Source organism: Triturus cristatus, chromosome 11 (assembly GCF_964204655.1).
Source record: "Triturus cristatus chromosome 11, aTriCri1.1, whole genome shotgun sequence".
In the NCBI taxonomy this organism is placed as follows: domain Eukaryota; kingdom Metazoa; phylum Chordata; class Amphibia; order Caudata; family Salamandridae; genus Triturus; species Triturus cristatus.
Genome location: NC_140594.1, coordinates 278507391 through 278528993, shown reverse-complemented (window position 1 = coordinate 278528993; position 21603 = coordinate 278507391). Strand labels below are relative to the sequence as shown.

The following is a 21603-nucleotide window of genomic DNA, read 5'->3' as shown; positions in this document are numbered from 1 at the left end:
CAAAGTCACTTTCAACCCCACCTATTTAGACACTGCTACCATCAAGCCCAAGAGGAAGCTGTGTCACCATTGCTAGAGGTTCTGAAGGGCTCCAGCTTTGAGAGAGGGAGAAAAATCATAAAAAAGAAAAGGTGAGAAAAAGAGAAGTGGAAAGGTAAGAGGATAACCACAGCATGTGAGATTGAAGAAGGGCAGAGAATGGGTAGAGGTCAGGAAGAGAACCTTAGTGGAATATTTCATTCTTTTTTTTTTTTTTTTTTTAAACATTTAGTGGAATATTTCAACTGCAAGACCATAAGGAGTAATTCTGGTTTCGGCAGCAGACAACATTACCCAAAGTTCACTTCTCAGGTCATCAAACACAATGAGGCCAATAGAGACTGGGAATGGGCCTCAAATCTGTTTCTGCTGGTTCTACTAAAACAAAGTACACTGCAGAGAGACCAAGATTGGTATACAGAGGCAAAAGTAAATGACGAACGCTCTGTTTGTAGTAGTGTGAACGAGCAGTTGGGCTTATCAGAGGGTATTGCTAAGCATTTATTGTACTCTCAGAGGTAGTAAATGAGACAGACACTCTAGAATAAATCCGAGACCAATTTGCAAAAATAACACAGATTGTTATATGATTTTTAAGACTAAGAACTTCGTTCACAAGTAAGTACTTTTTTAGTTCTTATTTTTCAAAGTTCGGAAAATAGCTTACTGTTGTGCGTAATTACGCACAATGAAATTCTATTGAGAAAAACACAGAAATGCATATAAAATCGTACAGTCGGTTCTCAGGGTTCACCTTCTGAATTTAGGGTAGCATCAGGAAGAGGTCCTATGTTCCCCCAGCAGATCGTCAGGAGAGTCCCAGATTCGGCCGGTAGCAGGGTGCTGAGGTCGTTGGTAGCTGGTGCACTACGCAGAAGAGGGCCACCTCAAAACAGGCTACACAAGAGGTCTTACAAGTAAGTCCCGGGGACCCCAAACGAGTGATCAGGTCTAAAGGCCCTCAGCACCATGGGAGCACAGCTGATTCATCGGTTCGCAGGCCGGACGGGCTCGGTGCAGAGTAGGTAGGTAAGTCGGGCTCTGGGTGTCAAGGCGGTCCTCATGGTCAGGGGCAAGCAGATTGCAGAGATGATTTCCAGACAGCGGGGCCCCTCATGAAGTGGGTCTCAGTGGTTCTGATGTCCCTCGACTGGTGCTTGCTTCCTGGGCAGTTGTAGTCCAGATTGGACACTTCACCTCCGTGCATGTTGCAGGGGATCCTGTACCCCGGGTATTGGTACGGCACGGCTCCAGTAGGTAATGGTATCTTCACACGTGGTGGGAAGACAGATCTGACCCTCTGGAGCTAGTGTACCGCTTCTGGTTCGGTTGCTGCGAATGTGTTGCCGGAGAGCTGCAAGTCGGTAAACCGGACTCTGCGGGTTTGCTGCCTGTGGACTTCAGGGGAGTAGATCCTCTAGTCCAAGGGAAATCTCTAGTGATTGGCGAAGGTCTGAAGGTGCTCCGGTGTTCTTGGAAGCCTCACAGCAGCAGGGCGAGACAACACACCACGATGGTCGAGTCCTTGGAGGCAGCAGACTTGGTTTTGCGCCAAAATTATGCAGCAGGTACTCTGTTCTTGGGCCAGCAGCTCTTCTTTGTCCAGTTTCGTTTTAGGCCCTGTGAACCAAAAGTTCAGGATCCAGGGGGGCCACCTAAATACAAAATGTATGGGTGTTAAGGGGAGGACCAGGTAGTAGCCAATGGGCTACGTATCTTTAGGGTGTCTACACCCTCTATGTGACCACTTCTTTTTGTGGAGCGGGCCCAACACTGATATTAATTGGCTCATTCCCTCACAAACAAGATGGAGGAAACTGAAAAGTGGGGTCCACATTGGTTGGCCACCTCCTAATATAACTAATTTTCCTGCCTGTCCTCCCATCAAATATGGAGCAGGACGGTTGGCATCCTCCACTATCTGGAGATACCTGGGTTGAATTTCAAAGGCGGCATCACCTTTGAAGCTTCCTGCCTTGGAATGCCATTCTGATCTGGAGGAGGTGTGAAGCACCTCCTTCCAGACCATGCATTGTTCGTGGTCCATGAGAGCTTTGGCTTTTACCCCATGAGGTCAGAAATATGTCTGGTGGTGGCAGACTGCCTAAAACTATTCAGAGGCCACACTAGTGTTTGGTAGGTTTTAGAGAATCCACCAAGGTGTCCCCTGGGTGCATTTATTAATAAATCCAACACTGCCATCAGTGTGGATTTATTAAGATGAGATGTTTGGTACCAAACATCCCTGGGTACAGTGAAGCTATCATGGTGCTGGGGAACTCGGAATGATGGGTGTCCAGCCCATGGTCCCTATATGACTTCCTTGTGCACTTTCAATATCTAAAAATGGTCTTAGATACTGTAGGGGCATATCTGTTCATGCAGATATTTTTACACATGACATATAGTGCACCCTGCAGTAGGGGTGATTTACCTATACCTCACGCAGTATCCGTGAACATGACACACAAGGCTGTGTGCCATGTCGATTCTTCAGTTTTCGCTGTACTAATACACATAGCCTGCAATAGCAGTTTGCATGATCTTGGTGAGGGATCCCTAGGGTGACACAATTGGTGCTGCAGCCCTAATGTACCCTCTACAGTCCCAATGTCATGGGTACCAGGAGTACCGTTTACTAGGGACTTACAGGAGTTGCTGAAGTTGTGCCAATTGTGGTACAGTTTTGGGAAAAAGCTCTGGCACTGGGACCTGGTTATCAGGGACCCAATGCACTTTCAGTTGAAATCACATCATGTTCCAGGCAAAAAGTGGGGGCTAACCATGTCAAAAGTGTCACTTTCTACATCTATCTAGACACAGCTACCCTAAAGCCCAAGAGCAACCTGTGTGACCATTGCTAGAGGTTCGGAAGGGCTTCAGCTTGAAAGAGGGTGAGAAATCATAAAAAAGAAAAGATGAGAAAAAGAGAAGGGGAAAGGTAAGAGGATAACCACAGCAAGTGGGATTGAAGAAGGGCAGAGAATGCCTAGAGGTCAGGAAGAGAACCCAAGTAGAATAATTAAATTACAGTACCATATGGAGGAATCGTGGTTCTGACAGCAGGCAACATTACCCAAAGTTCACCTCTCAAGCCATCAAACACAATGAGGTCAATAGAGACTGGGAATGGGCCTCTAAGCTCTTTCGTCTCATGCAGTCCCACGCACATCGCAGAGTTCATGATGAGGCAAGATGCTTCATATAAAGGTAGACTAAGTAGATGATCTACAACAAGGGAGGCGTCATTCTCTGCAATGAGTGCAAGAGACCACAGTTGTCCAGTCAACTCTAAAACTGGTCCTTTTAACCATCAAGCCTTGTGGGGTGGAGAATGCTCAACTGGATATCCGTTGCTTCAAATTCACAATGAAGTAGCATGAGCTCGCTCTTCTTTTTCTCAACTAACTTGGAAATGTTGTGGAAAAATAAACAGGGGTGCATTCAAAAGAAGTATTCATTCTACTTCTTGTTGCTTTACTTCTGTTTCAATGTCAGACCAGATGCCTGTATCTCTGTTGAAGGATTAGCAGTATTGAGGCAGAAGCATCTCCTTATTGCTAAAAACAGGTCCTCCACAGGTATCCACAATTCTACTGCCATCCAAGCAGACCGAAAGTGTCATAGGTCGAAGTTTACGTATCCTAGTGAAATATCCAACATAAGGCTGGGCCATATTTTCCAAGCCCTCTTGCACGTCCTTCATGTTGTTTGAAGCTTTTTCCTACTGTCAGGTGGGGCTGAATGGGCTTCTCCAGCTACTACACTTTGCTTTTCAGTGCCTGAAAAAATCTCAGTAGCCCATTAAATTTAGAATTGAATGACAAGGTGTTTTGGTCTATTTTCTGGCACCTTTTGTTAATTGAAGAGTTAGAACCATGTGGATAGTATTCTTCAAGAGATTCCAGCCTCAAAATGAGTATTTCTCTTCCAGGGAATTCTCATTAATAGTCATAAGCACTAAATAGTCCCGCCCATGCGGTGGGACCCCTGAGCACTTATAAAACACGTTTGTATACATACATTAATCTAAATAAACCACACTCCCAACAATTGCAGCCTATAAATAGGCCAAGAAGTCCAAATTTTATTTTCATTTTAAAACGAAACATTTATTTTATGTCCGTGTAAAGTATAAGTGAACACAGTAAATCTTTCACAAACCTTTCTTGAAAAGGAAAAGGAAATGTGAAAGACACAATTAGTCAAAAGGTTGCAAGGAATACATTCAGCTAATACAACTGGTATTGTGCCTTTAGGGACATTACAGTACCCACAGTATCCCATCATGCCCCACAGGTGACAGGCCAGTTCATGTTTCCAGCTCCAGGAAACAGGATCCTGGGGCACTGATCTCTGCCTTTTTGAAAAATATCCAGAGTGCTCTCCTCCTGCTCCAAGGACTTCCCTAGAGACAGATCCAAGGAGAGAAGGCATCAAGGGGAGAGACATTGTTCCTGATCTACGTCGAGGAGTATGACATCGAGGATCGTAACTTCGAGGAATCTGCCTACCTGTGGTACTCCATCGAAGTCAACTTTGAGGCCCCATTCGAGGTCAACGGACCACAGTCGTTTGACATCAAGGCAAGTGTCGATGTTGAAAACTCCTCCTTGGACCTCGAGAACACTACCATCGACATCGAAGACACCACCAAAGTCTGCGTCGAAACATTCACCGTCGACGGCAAAGACACCGCCACCAGTGGTAAAGCCTCTCTCGTTGAGGCCACCTCTATCAACGTCAAAGACTTAAGCGTCACATCAAACCCAGTCGCAGTCAAGACCAACATCTGTGACATCAAGATCTTGAGCTCAATCACTCCACTTGTCACCAAGATGGTTGCAAGACGTAAGTAAGCGGAGAGGGGTTACTCCTGGTTCAGGTTATTCTCGAACATATTCGACTTCTAGGAACACGCCGGAGACAGCCTGTCCATCTAGCTATCTCCTGGGGCAGTCTCAGCTGTAAGGCTGTTAGGACAAGCCTATTCTGCTCCGTCACCAGTCAGATAGACACCTGCCACCCCCTCCCCCCAAGAAGACTGAGATCACCGAGGGGAAGACATCATACTCGATCTAGAACTAGTTCTAGAAAACCATCTACTGCAAGGTCTACCTCTTCTCACTCAAGACAATCGGGCAGAAGATCAGCAAGGTCTCAATCTCACTATTGGAGATATTCGCCCTCAAACTACCTCACAGTCTTCTATAAGGGATTAAACTCTAACTCTAATGGACACCTCTCCAGCTAGAGTCTCACCAGTAGACGATTTCCCCACTATTAATGATTTATTAGAGAGGGGGGCTACGAAATTTAACATCACAATGCCCATAAGGACTACCTCGCCTTCAGTCATCTTTGAGACTTTACACCAAAGAACCTATTCTAGACCTCTCCTACCTTTGTTCCCAGATCTTTTAAAACCAGAAATGCAGCTATTCCTGAAGCCTGAATCGATTAGGTAAGTTCCTTCCTGAATTCCAAAGAAGTACAAACCACCAGATGAAAATCCTCTTTTATTAAGGCAAGGTCCTACTCGGATTAGGTGATTGTAGCTGAAGCTAAAAAAACGTATATGGTTGCTCCTACTTTTACTACCCCACCAGATAAAGAGAGCAAAAGGATGGACTTCTTGGGTAGAAAATGTGCGGAACACCTGCAACAATCTTGAAGGCAGCAAGTGCGACAGGTCTCGTGGGAAGATATGATTGTTCCCTGTGGGAGTCTTTACAAAAATATTCAGGCAAACTCCCAAAGGAAAATAGACAAGACTTCCAAGAAGTCTTTTTAATGACAGAATGCTAGTCTTGAATCAAATCATTGGGGCAGCGGCAGATACGTCAGACTTGGCAGCGCATGGGTATTGCCATGGCATCTCTCCTAGACCCAACTCTTGGCTGAGGCTGCCTGGCCTAAAACCGGAAGCGTCACAGAGGATTGCTAATTTGCCATTCTCAGGCTCAACATTATTTGGCTCACATGCAGATAATGAAATATCAAGAATTAAGTCCGAAATGGACACTTCAAAAGCAGTTGGCCTGGAAAAGAGGAAGGAGTTCAGAAGGCAATACAGAACCCTCATAGGGTTCAAACCCCTCATTGGTTGCACCAGCAACAACCACGACAACCATACCACAACAGGAAATCTCATGAAGAGGTCTCCAGCAACCACAAACTGCTTCCACAGGTAAACCACCTGTACAACAATGATTTCTCCATTCTCTCTCGATTATTCAAGTAAGAGGAAGTGCAAGCAACTACGTCCATTCGTGCCTCCAAATATTCAAAGACACATGGGTCTTGAATATTGTGCAGAATATATATTATCTATGCTTCAGATCCCCTCCTCTTTCAATACCACCAACCAAACCATCAGACTATGAGCTAGATCTGTTGCAAAAGGAGGTCAACACATTGTTGCGAAGAACACTGTGGAGGATGTTCCACACTATCAGAAAGGATAGAAAGTTTACTACTGGTACTTTCTGGTTCAGAAGAAAGGACCCAAACAAGAATTCAGGCCCATGTTAGACTTAAGAAATCTGAACAAATATATACAATTTATACAAAATTATACAAAAAAATGTTCTGGATGGTGGCACTACACCAGATATATTCCCAGGTACAACAAGGAGACTGAATGTGTGCTATAGACCATCAAGATGCCTATGTCCACATACCAATCATACAGAAACATCGAAATTCTTACAATTCATAGCAGGCTCCAAGCAACTTCAATTTACAGTTAAAGTTGGCTCTAAGGACCTTTTCAAAATGCATGGCTAACGTCGCAGCACATCTAAGAAAGTAAAATATATTCATCTACCCCTATCTAGACGACTGGCGGACTGTAAGCAGCGCGCAGAGGGGCTAATTTTAAAAGTTGCTGTATTGTTAGTTTATTGAATTGTTTTTAGGATTACTACTGAGTTTTAAAACTGTGAAAAATGTATTTTTGGCACATTGCACTTTGTAGTTTACCGGTCCCCGGTCCGGCACGACACTTTCTGTCGTTGTACGGAGGGACTTGGCTTCACCCCCAGGCTTGCCTTATATCCGGGTATACACACTATTTAATCCACATGTGTGCACGGACACGCAGCGGACTGTAAGCAGCGCGCGGAGGGGCTAATTTTAAAAGTTGCTGTATCGTTAGTTTATTGAACTGTTTTTAGGATTACTATTGAGTTTTAAAACTGTGAAAAACGTAGATTTGGCACATATCACTTTGTACTTTACCGGTACCCGGTCTAGCACGACACTTCCTGACGTTGTGCGGAGGGACACAGCTCCACCCCCAGGCTTGCCTCATTGCCAGCCATGCTGCCCCTTTTAACATCGATAGAAACTCTTTCTGGACACGAGACTTACTTTTGAGCTTAAGGGGGAACTTATGCCCAGTGGGCCAGGACTTTGATCTGGCGAGTGCCATACTTCCACATTTCTGTAAAGGCTGTCATTTTGTGAAACATAGGGGGGATCCCAGGAAATAGAGCACTTTCTCGTGACCTGGGGCTAAGGAAACCAGGAGACAGAATAAGAGCATGCATTATCAACTGTAGGTCACTGCACAAGCATGCAGACGACATATGGTTATCCCTGTCCAGCAATGTTTGGAATGTGATGTTTTTGGCTGAAGGAGGACTCTAAACCAGCTCTAGCCATTCCATCAGGCTTTAAAGTTTGTTGTGCTAATAGAACAGGCAATAAAAGAGGAGGCGGAGTAGCCATTATTGTGAGGGACTCTTGGGAGATCTCCACTACAGAGCTGCAAAACCTGAGCCTGATTGAAGGTCTGACTTTTTGCATAAATACTGGACCCACAGCCTCCTTCGCAGGACTATTGATTTATCGCCTCCCAGATGTTTCCCTCAGCCTAAACCCAGATTTTTGCAACTTCATTGCCCAAAAATCACTACAATACGCCAACTACATGGCCTTAAGAGATTTTAATCTACATATTCTGGACCCTGGTTGTACTCATGCCGCTCAGCTAATAATGTCACTCAATGGGGTAAATCTATCCCAACATGTAAAAGCCCCTACCCACTGTGCGGGCAATACTCTAGATTTAATATTTTCAAATCTCCCATCCTTGTTCGCCGAGACACCGCAAGAAATGGTCTGGACAGACCACTATCTAGTTCCTTTCTCATTCACCATAGTAAACCCACAGCCTGGTGAAATAACTGGTAATATGCTAAAAAGAAATTGGAAGAGACTGACGCTGGAGTCCTTAGGCCCAGTGCTGTTGAAGAGTCTGCCACAACTAAAAAATAACCCTAACGTAGACTCGACTGCCAAGGACGGATGGATTTCGGCAGCCATGGACAACGTAGCCGCAGCTAGATTAGGTAGCCTCTCGAGAAATTGTCCATCAGCCCTGTGGTTCTCTGAAGAACTCGGAGCCGAAAAAAGTTAATGTAAACAAAAGGAACGCCTCTGGAGGAAAGAATACTGTCCATTGGCCAGATTGGTCGATAAGGAAGTACTAAAGGAATTTCAAAAAGCGTTGAGGGTGGTAAGAAGGGACTACTTTGTAAAACGAATTAATACTGCGGAGAACTCCAGCAAATACATTTACAGGTTAGTGAGTTCCTTCACTAAGCCAATTGTGCTGGAGAGTAAGGTAGCCCCCTCTCCCTCACTATGTGCAAAGTATTCGGACTTCTTTGAGAACAAAATTCAAAAAGTCTGACACTTTTAGGACTGGAATGGACACAATTGAATCTGAAACTGTGAAAACCCACAAGACGAGGTCCCCTTTTCTGAATTGCTCCCCATTTCACAGCAGGAATCCTTGGCAGAGATCCTGAAATGTAAATCTGGGTACCCAGAGGATCCTTGCCCCCCTAAACTGTGGAGGTCACTGGTTCACTTGATCAACCCCATCCTGAATCATGTATGGAACACCTCACTCACTATGGGCATCTTTCCTGATTCCTGGAAACATGCTCTGTTACTGCCTCTCATGAATTAGCCCAATGTAGATCCAGGAGAGCTCAATAGTTACCGCCCGATTTCACTTCTGCCAGAACCAGCAAAAATGCTGGAAAAGGTGGTTCAGCGCCAGTTGACCAACTTTTTTAATAAGCATGACATTCTGCATAACACGTGGGCTCTGTTGGAGGTGACAGAGTCAGTAAGAATGACTGCGGACACAGGTGCCTCAGCAATGCTGGTGCTCTTGGATCTGTCTGAGGGCTTCGACACGGTGGATCATCAAATTTTACTAGCCAGACTGAAATGTGTAGGACTGGGAGGGGTGGCTCTCTCTTGGCTATAGTCCTATCTTAGTAACTACACACAAAGGGTTTCTCTACAACCCTTTAAGTCTGAAGCCAAACCTCTGTGGTGCGGAGTACCACAGAGCTTGGCCTTAAGCCTCTACTTTTTAATGTATATCTGGCTCCCCTTTTCTCACTCCTTTCCTAATGGGAAGTAAAGGTGATTTCTTACGGGGATGACACCCAGCTGGTGTTCTCCTTCAATGATCACTCTGTGGAATCCATTTCTAGATTTAAGGAATGCATTAAAGACATTTCCAGCTGAATGAACCTCTACAAGCTAAAGCTCAATGCGGAGAAAACAGAGGTCCTGTTCCTTGGCAAGACATCCCCCCGCCGGCTAGACTGTGGTATCCGGATGAAATGGGACCTTTACCTACTCCCTCATCTACGGCAAAAAACCTGGGCGCAAAATGGGATACGGATCTCACGTTCACGACCCAAGTACGCTACATAACATCCTCATGCTTTGGTATACTTAGAAGCTTGAGGAAATTTCTTCACCTACTTCCGGAGAACTGCCAATGAATTATTGTACATGCCTCAGTAACTTCAAGGTTGGATTATGCGAATAGTCTCTACTTGGGGCTGCCGGCCTATCTGATCAGGAGACTACAGATGGTGCAAAATGCGGCTGCGAGATTAAGCAGAAAAGTACTATTTCGACATTATATCTCTCGGCATTTAAGACCGCTTCATTGGCTGCCAGTGGCGAAATGGATAGAGTTTAAAGCCGTAATGGTAGCCTTTCGAGCTCTGAGAGGAAACTGTCCTAGCTTTCTTGGGCGACGGATATGCCCCTACCAACAAAAATTATCACTTATATCTAACTACCAGAACGCTAAGGCACGCATCGGTGGTAGAGCATTCACAGTGGTAATGACCTGAGTATGGAACTCTTTACCTATCAAACTATGCCCGATTCAATCTGAAATGGAGTTCAGAAAAACACTGAAGACCTGGCTATTTAGCCAGAGCTAGATCCATGGTAAACCCCTCTCTCCCTGCTATAGCGCCGCAACACCTCTGTTTGAGGTAGCTGTTGCGCTTTATAAACTAAATAAATTAAATTAAATCTATAGAGAGTCCATCCTAAGAAACTAAAGCATTTCCAAATTTGTCTGGCTGCATTCTCACTACTAGGTCTTCAGGTTAACATAAACAAATTAATAGTACTCTTATCTGGGTGCTATTCTGGATTTCTATTCCACAAAAGTGTATCCTTTGGAGGAGATACTGTCATCTATCCGTCTGAAGTGTCTCACTCTGTTGCAAACTCATCATCCTTCAGCTTGACAGATATCGCCCCTACTGGGGTCAATGGCATCTTGCATAGTTCCCCATGCCAGACTTTACATGAGACCGCTGCAACAGTGTCTGGAGCATCAGTGAAAGCAGTCCTCAAACAACTGGGAACAGAACCTAACTCTGTCGCAGCCTGCACTCCAGTCTCTGCCAAGTCACAAAATATAAAGATGGGGATTCCCTTCCATCATGATCTCCCGACCCAAACTCTTGTCACAGATGCTTTCCTCCGAGGATGGGGTGCTCATATGGGCCATTTACAGACTCCAGGAGTATGGTCAGACAAAGAAGCATCTTACCATATATGGTCCACCTATCACTGAAGTCCTTCCTTCCTGCGATAAACACAAACTCCCTGTTGGTTCATACGGACAATACTACAATGATGTACAAACTCCAGACCACAAAGCACATCAACATGATATTCACAGAATGAAATTGTGCTTTGGAAGACAGCTACCCCAGAGTATGAATGGGCAGCTCTTCTAGACTCTACAGACGTGTTACAAATTTGCCCTGAGCAGCAGCCACCACAGGACTGTTGTAAACACCTTTGTGGGAACTTGATAATGGGCATTGAATGTCAGAGAAGAGGAATTGGGGAATGTAAACTGGTATAAAAATAAAACGGTATGCAGCTGGGCAAAAAAACAAGAAAAATGGGTAGCGTCCAGGACCAGTATGCAAGAGGATCAAGTGGAAGGACAGTAAAAATGTAGGAAGGACAACTGAATACATACAGCCCCAGGCAGAGGAGAATGGAGGAACAGCCAGACTGTTGGCAGCAAATCAAGAACATAGAAAATAACGTAGGCAGGATGCAAGTGATGTCGAGCTAGCCAACCAGCAAGAGAGTAGCTAGTCCTCTTCCTCCCTATTAGAGCTGAAAGAAGGGTGAGGATGTGACCGAACGGCTACGGTGGTCGTCCTCGAAGCTGGGGAACCGTGTTGGAGTCTCGGCAGGGACGCTCAACATCCTGTGATTCTGGGCAAATCACGTAATCTCCCCATGCCTGATAAAAATAAATGTGTCTCTCTGTAATTCGCCTGGTGCTCATGTAAAGCGTTCTGATATCTTCGGGTCTAGTTCACGCTATATAAAACTCCTCCGTCTGCCCCCCGCCCACCTCTCTCCAAAAAAAAAAAAAACAATGTAGACAAGTCATGCAGAGGCATGGTAAAACTGTGTTGTATTTGCCTCTATGATACAAAGATGTTTATAGCCACTTAGTTCTCAATTACGAATGTAAGCACTCACTCCTGGATTTCACAGGTTAAAAGAGAAATTATGTGGTGTTTATACAGCTATGCAGCAGTTAAGGCCTTGGATGTCTCAGGCTACATAATGCTAGCAAAGTAGGGGTAAAACGGCTACAGAGGAGAAATGTGACTTGAGTCGCTATTAAGAAGAGGCAGGTGAGTGAGATCAGCTTTGAGGAGGAGGAGGCCTGTGGATGAAAGTTGACCTAGGAGGAGACATGATGAAATTGATACTGAGAAGGAAGCAGGTGGTAAGGGTTTGTCTGAAGATAAATACTAGGACTAAATCTGAGTAGGGCAGGTAGGTGGTGATATTTTTCTAAAGAGGCAATGTAGTGAGATTGAGTTCAAGGCGAATGCAGATTGTAACAATGACTCAGTGGAAGTCAAATGATGATATTGGGTATCGGGGAGTTTAAAGGCAAGCTTTGGTCTGTTGAGAAGGCTACTCCTCTGAGTGGAGAGAACCCATAAAATATGGTAAATGAGTGTTGATGAGCACATGGGGATCACCTAGTGTCTGTGTCTTATTATTCTGTGTTTCATTGCAGATGTCCTACGTTTTGACAACACCTACAGCTACCTATACTCCAAGAAGATAAGCTACACCGTAGAGGTCCTGTTACCAGACCGAGGCTCGGAGGCCAGCATCCAAAACCTTGGGAACCAGCTGGAAAGGGCCATTAGTCTTAATGATTAATCCTAAATGAACCTCTTGCTTGTGTGTCTCAGCAGGGGATCTCCAAGATCTTGCCCCTCTGGTCTTCTGGAATTCTCCACCTCTGGAGCTCTAGTGATTGCTCATTCCTGTCAATCAACCCTCCTGAGTATCTTTCATGTTTACCCCAAGGTGCTTCTAGTAGCTTCCATTACAGTCCGTGACTTTTGTGAGCGCTCTCATTCTCAGCCAGGCCTCTCTTATTACCATCACTCAGCACTACAAGGCTTCTTTAATGCCTACTGCTCAGTGGTCAGAGACCTCTTCCATTCCCGCCACTCTTCACTCCCAGTCCTCTCCCGTTTTCACTGCTCAGCTCTTCTGGGCCTCACTTGTTCCCACCCTTCAGCTCTCTTATGCCTCTGCCATTACCACTTCTAATATCTCCCAGGCTTCTTCCATGAACACACTGCAGCTCTCAAAGGTCTTTTAGGTTGCAACCTGTCAGCTCAAACGTACTTCTCTTATTCTTACTGTTAAGTTAACCGATTTCCTCTCAGGTCCCCGAGATCCCTCTCATTCTCACATGTCAGCCCCCCAGTTTGCTCAGCTCTCCCAAATTTCTTCTGTTGCCACCTCGTAGCCCTCAAATGTCTCTGCCATTCCCACACATTACACATAAGCCTCTCTTATTCTTACCTTTCAGCTCTTCAAAGCTCTTAACATTCCCACTTTTCAGCTTTTCACACCCGATTCCCACTGTTCAATTCTGTGAGGTCTCTTTCATTCATAACCCTCAGTGCTTGCAGCCCCCTCATTTGCTATTGCTTTGTTCCTGTCACCTCACTCTCGCCACTCTCCTCCAACAATTTCCCGCTCATAAAGCTCTGAATTCCTGGGTTTAGGCTTCACACCAGCTGGACTGTGTTTTCCATGACCCCTCCTATTCCTAGCATGCTACTCTGCGTTGGGTCACTCATTTACACTGTTCTGCTATGCTGGGTTTTGTTCACTGAACTCCTGGGCGCACACTCTCTCATTCACCACCATCCTTTCTTGTGCACTCATTCATATTGCTTTTTTTTTTTTGCCCTATCCCTCCCTCAGGCAGCCCTGCTGTCACTAACACGGTTCCACTAGTCAGGATTCTCGTGATGATCTCCTCTGGCTCTCGTGCTTGCTGCTATTCTGTGCCTCTTATTCACAACGCTATGTTTTTCCTTCCCACTCTCACTCATAGACCATAATCTTCTTAGATCTTTAATTCCCTTTACTTTGTTCTCAGGGTCTCTCTCATCCCAGACCATCTCTTTCCTCCCACAGCATCTTGTTCGATCCACTGTAATGCTCCACTTCTTTTTCGGGAGTAGTTTTGTTCTCCATTATCCAACAACAGTTTATCCAACAACAGTTTACTTCTCATGAGGCAATGCTTTGTGTGACTTTGGTAAGACAAAAAGCTTGTTTAGGACATCATAAGGTTTCAGCGTTGCTGTCGCTAAGATATTGGACCTTCATCCTGGCCCTGTTAATTCACCACACATCCAGGTTCTAAGCTGCCCCTCTGTATGTTAAGAGACTTTTGATTTGGTGAAACATGAACATTCACAGACCATCTTTAGTCGGTACGCTGCTGCTTCACCTGTAAGGGGAAAATAATCTTCCTCAGAACTTTTGCAACCATTGAAGATTGGATTCTGCACTTGGCCACCTGGAGACTACAATCTGATTTTTTCCAGTTCGGGATGTGGTTTCTACCTCACCAATCCTAGCTTGTGGCAGTGTAATCTGCTGAAGGGTGTGAGTGAAAGAGACTGAGGAAAAGACATAAAATAGTCTGAATTTCACTTATTATTTTTTTGCTGGCTTGAGTTTGGCTTTACACCCATCTGTAAAGTAGAACAACTGCAATAGAAGAGACATTTGCATGTTATGGGGTAGGGGAAGGTAGGTGCATTGTTAAGGAGAAGGTCTAATATTTTTGATAATTGTTCCATGTTGTATAGGCCTAGCCCTTGCCTATTTTAGCCCTTTCAGCTGCAATCTGAGGATTAGAATTGAAGCTGATGTGACCACTTGAGGATCTATTCCGCCAGTCAGACTAGCAAAAACAGCCAAACTATTCAGTCATCCATATCCAACGCCCTCTGCAAGTGAAGGGACGGAGGACATGCTTTTTTTGGGTGTGGAAATGAGTGAAGGGGATAGTAGGAGGGCAGAACCCCCCTATGTTTGAGAGAAGAGGACAAATTGCTATTGAGAGAACCAGTGGACCAGAGTGACTGAAAAGTGCATCTCTTCATTGTCCTGTGGAGTTCCTTCTTTGTGCCTTTACCTGTAGGAGAGGAGTTGTCTGAAAAAACATTTTAATCTTTTTAGAAGTCTTAACTTTTGAGTATCATAAAATATATTGGTGCACTTCGTGTACGAACCTTGAGGCAAAAACCCACAGCGGGAAAGTATTAATTAATCACAGTGACTTAGTGGTACTGACCAAAGAGGAACATCAGTGTAAAACGTACATCATGCAGACCCCAAAAATATGACAAGGAAATCATAAAGCAGATTATCACAGAATAAAACAATGTATTTATTACCTGTAATAGACAATAGTAAATACTACATCAGTAATCAAAATGTACACAAAATCAATACTAAATTATCAAAGTCCATAGCAACTATTTGAAAAAGACAGCTTACAGATAACTATTGATGGTAATAAATATGTAAATTAAGTTGACATGCAGTTAAATCACTGAATGTGTAATTATCCCAGCAGCTATAGTTGATGTTTCAGCATACCAGACTGGCAAACCGCTTTGGATTCCCCAGGTGAACGGGGAGGATAATACAATCCTGGCCCAAAACATTCTTTAACATACAAATTCGAATTAGTCCGTACCAATGCATAGGCAAGCAAGGCTCCACCTGTAAACGAGGAGATGAAGTATCTGTTTTGGCCTCACTGCTCAGTCTTCAGATGGTGAGGGGGAGCAAGTGCACAGATTCATGCACCCAAGTAGAATAGAACTTAAAATGTTGTAAAAGATTACCAAATTGTTTCTTATAACAAGAGATAGGTACCAATTTAATTCTCTGTGACTCCAGATGCTATGTGCGAGTTCCATCACCAATAGTGACTTTCTACCAGTGAGGAACATTACTTTGTTTCCAGATTGTGTGCCTTCTTGTAAGACGAGTCCTGAAAGGCTAGTTATGGGGAATTACGTCTATATGACATCAAAGGTTTTGCTATTTTAAGGTGATTTTCCTGATAGGTCACTACTACTGATTCATTGTGATGTATACTTTGCACATTTGGAATTTGGTCTTGGGTTTCGTATACATGGCATTATGTTCGCCATTGCCTTTGGTCTGTTATGGGCATTACCCCTATAGTTTTTGTGGAATTAATTATTTTGGCATGCATGACTATAGGTGATTCTCTGCTATTGTACTCCTTGGTGGGTATCCGGTTATAAAACAACATGGATACGAAAAGACAAAATTCTGGAGTATTTTATCACTGAAGATGATAGACAAAAACATTCCACCCTTATGGTAAGGACACTCTATTTCTAGAAAAAACAGGAAATCGAGAACTAGTCATGGACAAACACAAATCGTCCTGTACCTTTAATACATGGGTATGCTTGGTGCAACCCACTCGTATACAACACACTCAAGCAATGCTCCCTGTTATAATCCGTGGGCTTCCAGGCACAATGGAAGCTCCATGGTAGAGCACAAGGCAGCTTGCTTTTCAACACCATTAGGTACCTAGGACACCCTAAGACATGTATTAGCACATGGCAAGTGCTTTTACACATCATGGATACATAACATACCATAATACATGATAGACAAACATACCAAAAAAATGTAGGTGTCCAATCTGGTTCTAACGGGTCAACTATTGTTTTATCATGCATAGCGCTGAGGACTCAGTCATTGTTTGATCACACATGTTGCTGAGAGAGGGTTCAACCATTGATTCATTGCACATGTTGCTGAAGGTTCCAAGGTTGTTTCATCACACATGATGCTGAAACTTTAACCATTGTTTCATTATACATCTTCTTTAAGAGTCAATCATTGTTTCATTACACCACCCTGAAGCTCAAGCGTTGTTTCATCACTCATGAAGCTGAAGGTTAAACCATTGTTTCAACACAAAGTCCTGGAGGATCAACCATTGTTTCATCACACATGGTGCTGAATATTCAACCATTGCTTCTCCATGTGTTGATGTCTTAACTATTGTTTCATTACATATGGTGCAGAAGGTTCAATTTAAGTTTTGTGACAAAATGAACAAACATTCAAAATTTGAGGAACCAAAAACTCACTGCACTTTCCAGAAAACCAACATCTCCTGTTGCAGACTTGGCTATGACCAGCTACATTGCTTCAATGGGTGGGTACAAACATTGTTCAGGCATTGTTGATTTGCAGTGTTATTTGTAATGATAAAACCGAGGCATCTCTCTTTCACAGCTCAGGGAGTCACAAGACCCTCACAGCTTCCTCTGGTTTATATGGTTTACCACAGCACTTTTTTCGTTTCCCTCATAAAAATGCTGAAACAACCTGAGTGTAATATGCTCTGTGTCCAGCTGCGGCATGCTTGAGTGTGCTGTATGAACAGGACTCAATGATATGCCCAGGTGTACCATGAATGCTTATCATAAAGTAACTAGGCGTACTTCTCTGTACCATAAAGCCTGTGGCTAGCACATACCTTGGTGTGCTTTAATGCATGTGCCTAGTGGTGAACGTATGAATGTTATACAGTATATGACTAGTATACCTTATTGTATAGCACATATATGTACGGAATACAGCACATACCAAAACTTGTACGACTATAAAGTCTGTGCTATACTGTATAGCAGAGATTGCATAGCACATGCCAGTTGCTATACATTACCATACCAAACCACTGTGAACTGTATATCGCTAAGCACCCAACTGTGAGCATTCTAGTCCTACAATAATAGACGACTGTGTAGACATAGAAAATAGAAGGAAAAGTAAAAACGTGTAGAAACCAGAAACACATATATAGATATTGAGAGATATCTAACATTTGGAAACCTTGATTCCTGTTATAATTAAGTTGGGCTAGAACAACCAGGTCTTAGACTATTTTTGTAGGTCATTGGTTGTGTACTGTGTGGATGCCAGACACTGCCCCCATGAGGTGTGTATCTTTTAGCATGAGTGTGTTGCAAGTGATATGAGTCCTTTGCCATGCCCAGGTATGTCATATGGCATGTTGTCTGATGCACATGTGTGTGCCATTGCAGATGTGTTCAATGGCATGCCAAGGAGTGCCATATGCCCCATGTAAAGCCATGGTGGTCTGTTTGGTCTGTGGTTTGTGGTTTATTTGGATGTGCCATACAATATGTGCTTCCTGTAATTCCTTGGAGTGCCACATGGTAAATGTTCCGTTGTTTCTAGATATGCCACATGGTGTGTGCCTGTAGCCCAGCGGGGTATGCCATATGATATACTTGGGTGTGTTATACAATATATACACTTTAGCACACTTGTGTGTGTGTTATACCTTTTGTGCATGGTTGGTTCTGACATTTATGGTATTCACGACATTACATACCTGAGTATGCCATATGTTGCTGCCATATGGCAGGCATGGGTGTGCCATATGTGGTGTGCTCATTATAGGAGTGCTATAGGTTATGCACCTTAAAGTGTACTTCAGGCACTTACAGAAAGTACACTTTGGAATTCTTGTGCATGGCCTATTGTAAATGTTATGTGATATGGCTGGGTATGTCAGATGATGTCAGATATGGCAAGCTTGGATGTGCGACAGGACATGTTCCCTGTGTCATGCCTACGTGTTCCATATAGTGTATTGGTTGTGGCCTGCCCGAGTGTGCGATAAATGGTGTTCCCTGTGGCTTGCCTGGGTGTCTTCTGTGCCCCTCCAGGCATTGGAACAAGTCCACGTCTGATCAGTTATATTGTAAGTTTCTTAGCAAGTCATTTTCCTCTTTCCCCGAATCAGAAGTAGCTCAAATTTTTTTGGGGTGGAATTTGGGGATTCGTAATGATGTTTCTAACAGATTGTTTATGCGACGCTGTAATTAGCACTTTAAAACTGATGAGTTAATTTCAATGTTTGTTTGATTATAGTAGTAGCAGTTGTGATGCCTTCAAGGGCAAATGTTTACAGCACTCTTAACCGGTGTGGACAGTAGGACCACACAAGGGGCTTTCCCATACTGGAGGTAGGATGGCAGGTGGGGTTATCCACTGCATGGCGTGTGGGGGTATTTATTTTCCAAGGGCAGGTTAGCGCGAATATTTGCAGTTCCTGATGCTGCAGCTGCTTGCCACAGGTACCACTAAACCCCGGATGCCACACCTCATGAATGCCCTCTCTCTGCCACCCAGCCTTCTCGGCTCAGAGTCGTCTAGGGAAGATAAAAACCGCGATATTGTCTAGATTTATAAAACGATTTCTTTGTTTCTGATCAATAGAAAATAAACTAATATTTAAAACTCTTCCTGTTTCTACTCTCTTGCTTAAAGTTCAACTTGGTATTTTATACCCTTTTCTCAAAATTCCAAACTTACCCCCCAGATCCAAGGAATTTTGGAAGTAAAAGGTACCTTTGTCTCACATTCCAAACAGTGTGTTTTTAAACATGAGAATATCTCTCCATATATGTGGTATAACATTTCATTTTTTGAAAATAATCTTGTGGTAACCATGCCTAAAAAGTTAATATTCAGTTGTATTCTGTTGAGTAAAGTTAAAGTGCAGCACCATTAAACATTAATTCTTGAAAAGGTAAAAACAAAGCAGGCAGGGTGCAAACTGGCATAATCTTTTACATAGGAGAATGTACTAGTCTGCCTGACGGCCTAGTAGTCACTTGAAGAATTCTGTTTTTCTGCTCCCTGAATAAATATTTATATTTCAGGTTTACTTTTAAATTGGAAAATCACACGAAAAGCAGATTGCTTGCTTCATTGGCAATCCTAGGATATCTGCTATGTGTTTGACTCCTGTTTCATTTGTTATGGTTGAAAATGTGGTTTACCTCTTTTTGTCCGAGTGTCTCAACTGTTTTCTAAGCCGTTTGCTCTCTTTGAGTGGCCTTCCGGTTGTTGTAAAATGCCCCAACAAAGATTGTGTGGTTTGTCTTCCTGATTAGCATACATTGTATTGTGGATTGCATCATCAGTCAAGAGATCACACAAAGGAAGGCAAACGGCAGAGCGGGCTTACCTGAGGAACTACCAGGGATTTATAAGGAAAAAAGAAAGAGCCATCTGGTATGGTGTTTGAACGCAGGCACCAGCAGGTGGTTCCTCTGCCTCAGCAGGTTTCTCAGTGGCATTGTTATTGCCCCTGTTTACGGTGCAAACACACAATTAGACATTGATAACTTTTGAATGTTGAGTTACCTTTCGCCATCGAGGTCCGCTTTGATGTTGAGGACCTCGACATTAGTTGTACTTCACCGTTGAGGTGACCTTCACCCTCCATGTCAAGCAATCAGTTAATGTTCAGATCGGCATCCAAGAGGGGACGCACAGTTTTTAAGAGTATAGAGTCAAAAAGAAGGAAGAAGGTGCGGGCAAGCCGGAGAAAGGACCCAGATTCCCAGCCCCTGCCGTTTCAGGAACAAGAGTTAATTCTTCTACCTCATTTTCTGGCATTACAGCCTTTGAATATTCATCTAAAACCGAACAAATATTTTCTGAAAGTGTCTCGAAATTCACAAGAAGGATGGCCTCTTAAAGGCAGATTCAGTATTAGAACAGGGTTGCCCGAGCCGGGTCCAGGACGGACGAATCTATTCCAGATTTATTTTCAGGCAATCCAGATACATTTGCAAATAATTCATCTAAATGTTCAGTAATAGTGTTGAAAACATGACATGCGTTGGACCTTTACTAGATGCACAGACAGTCTCTTACCTGATCTAGGTCAAGAAGACAAAACTTGCATACTATTGATGAGGTAACAAACACCACAGTCTCTAACTTTGAAGTTTACTCACCTCAGTCGACAGAATCCATAACATTAGGGATTTCATCCTCGAGTAAGAGGTTACTAAAGCAGCAAGACATTTTAACGTTGGTACTTTTTGCAGGTGTAGACATTTAACTTTACACACAACCTGTGGTAAGACTGTTCATACATGTGGACCTCTGCTTTTTAGAACCTACCATGGATGTGTTTCTTAGTCCAGCATGGATTAAATCTATCTAATACCGAAGTAATCTGAATAACCTAGAAAGTTGCCTGGAATCACATCATGCATTTGAGCTAGCTGTTTCGTGCAGCTATTGCTTTTCTTAATAAACTGCTATGAGGTTCAAATAATAGTTAGTTAGGGTAAGTTGGCCCAACTCTTTGAATCACATTAGGTTTTCCCTTAGATGCTAGACTGGCAGACATTATTTACCATATTAACTATAATTTGCAATTTTTTCATGCACTGGCTGTACCCTTGCATATTATACAACCTATATGAATTATAGTACGTGAAATCATAGCACTTATAATAAGATTTATGATATCGAAAATGACATCATGTCTCATAACACATTGCATGGTACAGTTACGAGATATAACTAATGTAGTGTGGCAACTGATGCAAGACAAATGTGGACAGAGGTACGCAACATATAGTAAATTGAAGGTGGCACATGAATTATAAGTGTAAGTGATGCATAAATCATAAATGTAAGTTATAGCTATAACTTTTTATTTCGCCTGTTTGTGTAGTTAAAGTTGGATTTGTATATAAAGAATGAACACTTTTTCCTAACTATAACTGAGTTGTAACCTTTGTTTTTTCATTAAATTTAAATAGTTTTTATTTTTAATAAAAATGTTTCAAATCAGTGTTGAGTGTCATTTAATTGAGTGTTGTTAGTTACAGTGTTGTAGAGTATATAAAAGACAGTGTCGTACAGTGTACTGTCATAGAGTCTAATGTTGTGGAGTAGAATACAGTGAATTGGTGTTGCTTATAGTGGAGTAAAGTGTTATATAGTGGA

General features: G+C 43.2%; 1 protein-coding gene across 1 annotated transcript in view; it reads left to right on the top strand.

Annotated features, from left to right (window-relative positions):
• LOC146784031 (SEC14-like protein 2) overlaps window positions 1-19089 on the top strand; it is a 534640-nt gene extending 515551 nt beyond the window's left edge. Inside the window, exon 12 of the mRNA XM_085634515.1 lies at window positions 12446-19089. Within this exon, the coding sequence (XP_085490641.1) occupies window positions 12446-12594 (149 nt within the window). The 3' untranslated portion in view covers window positions 12595-19089. The remainder of the gene's footprint in view (window positions 1-12445) is intronic.
• The last annotated feature ends 2514 nt before the right edge of the window (window positions 19090-21603 follow it).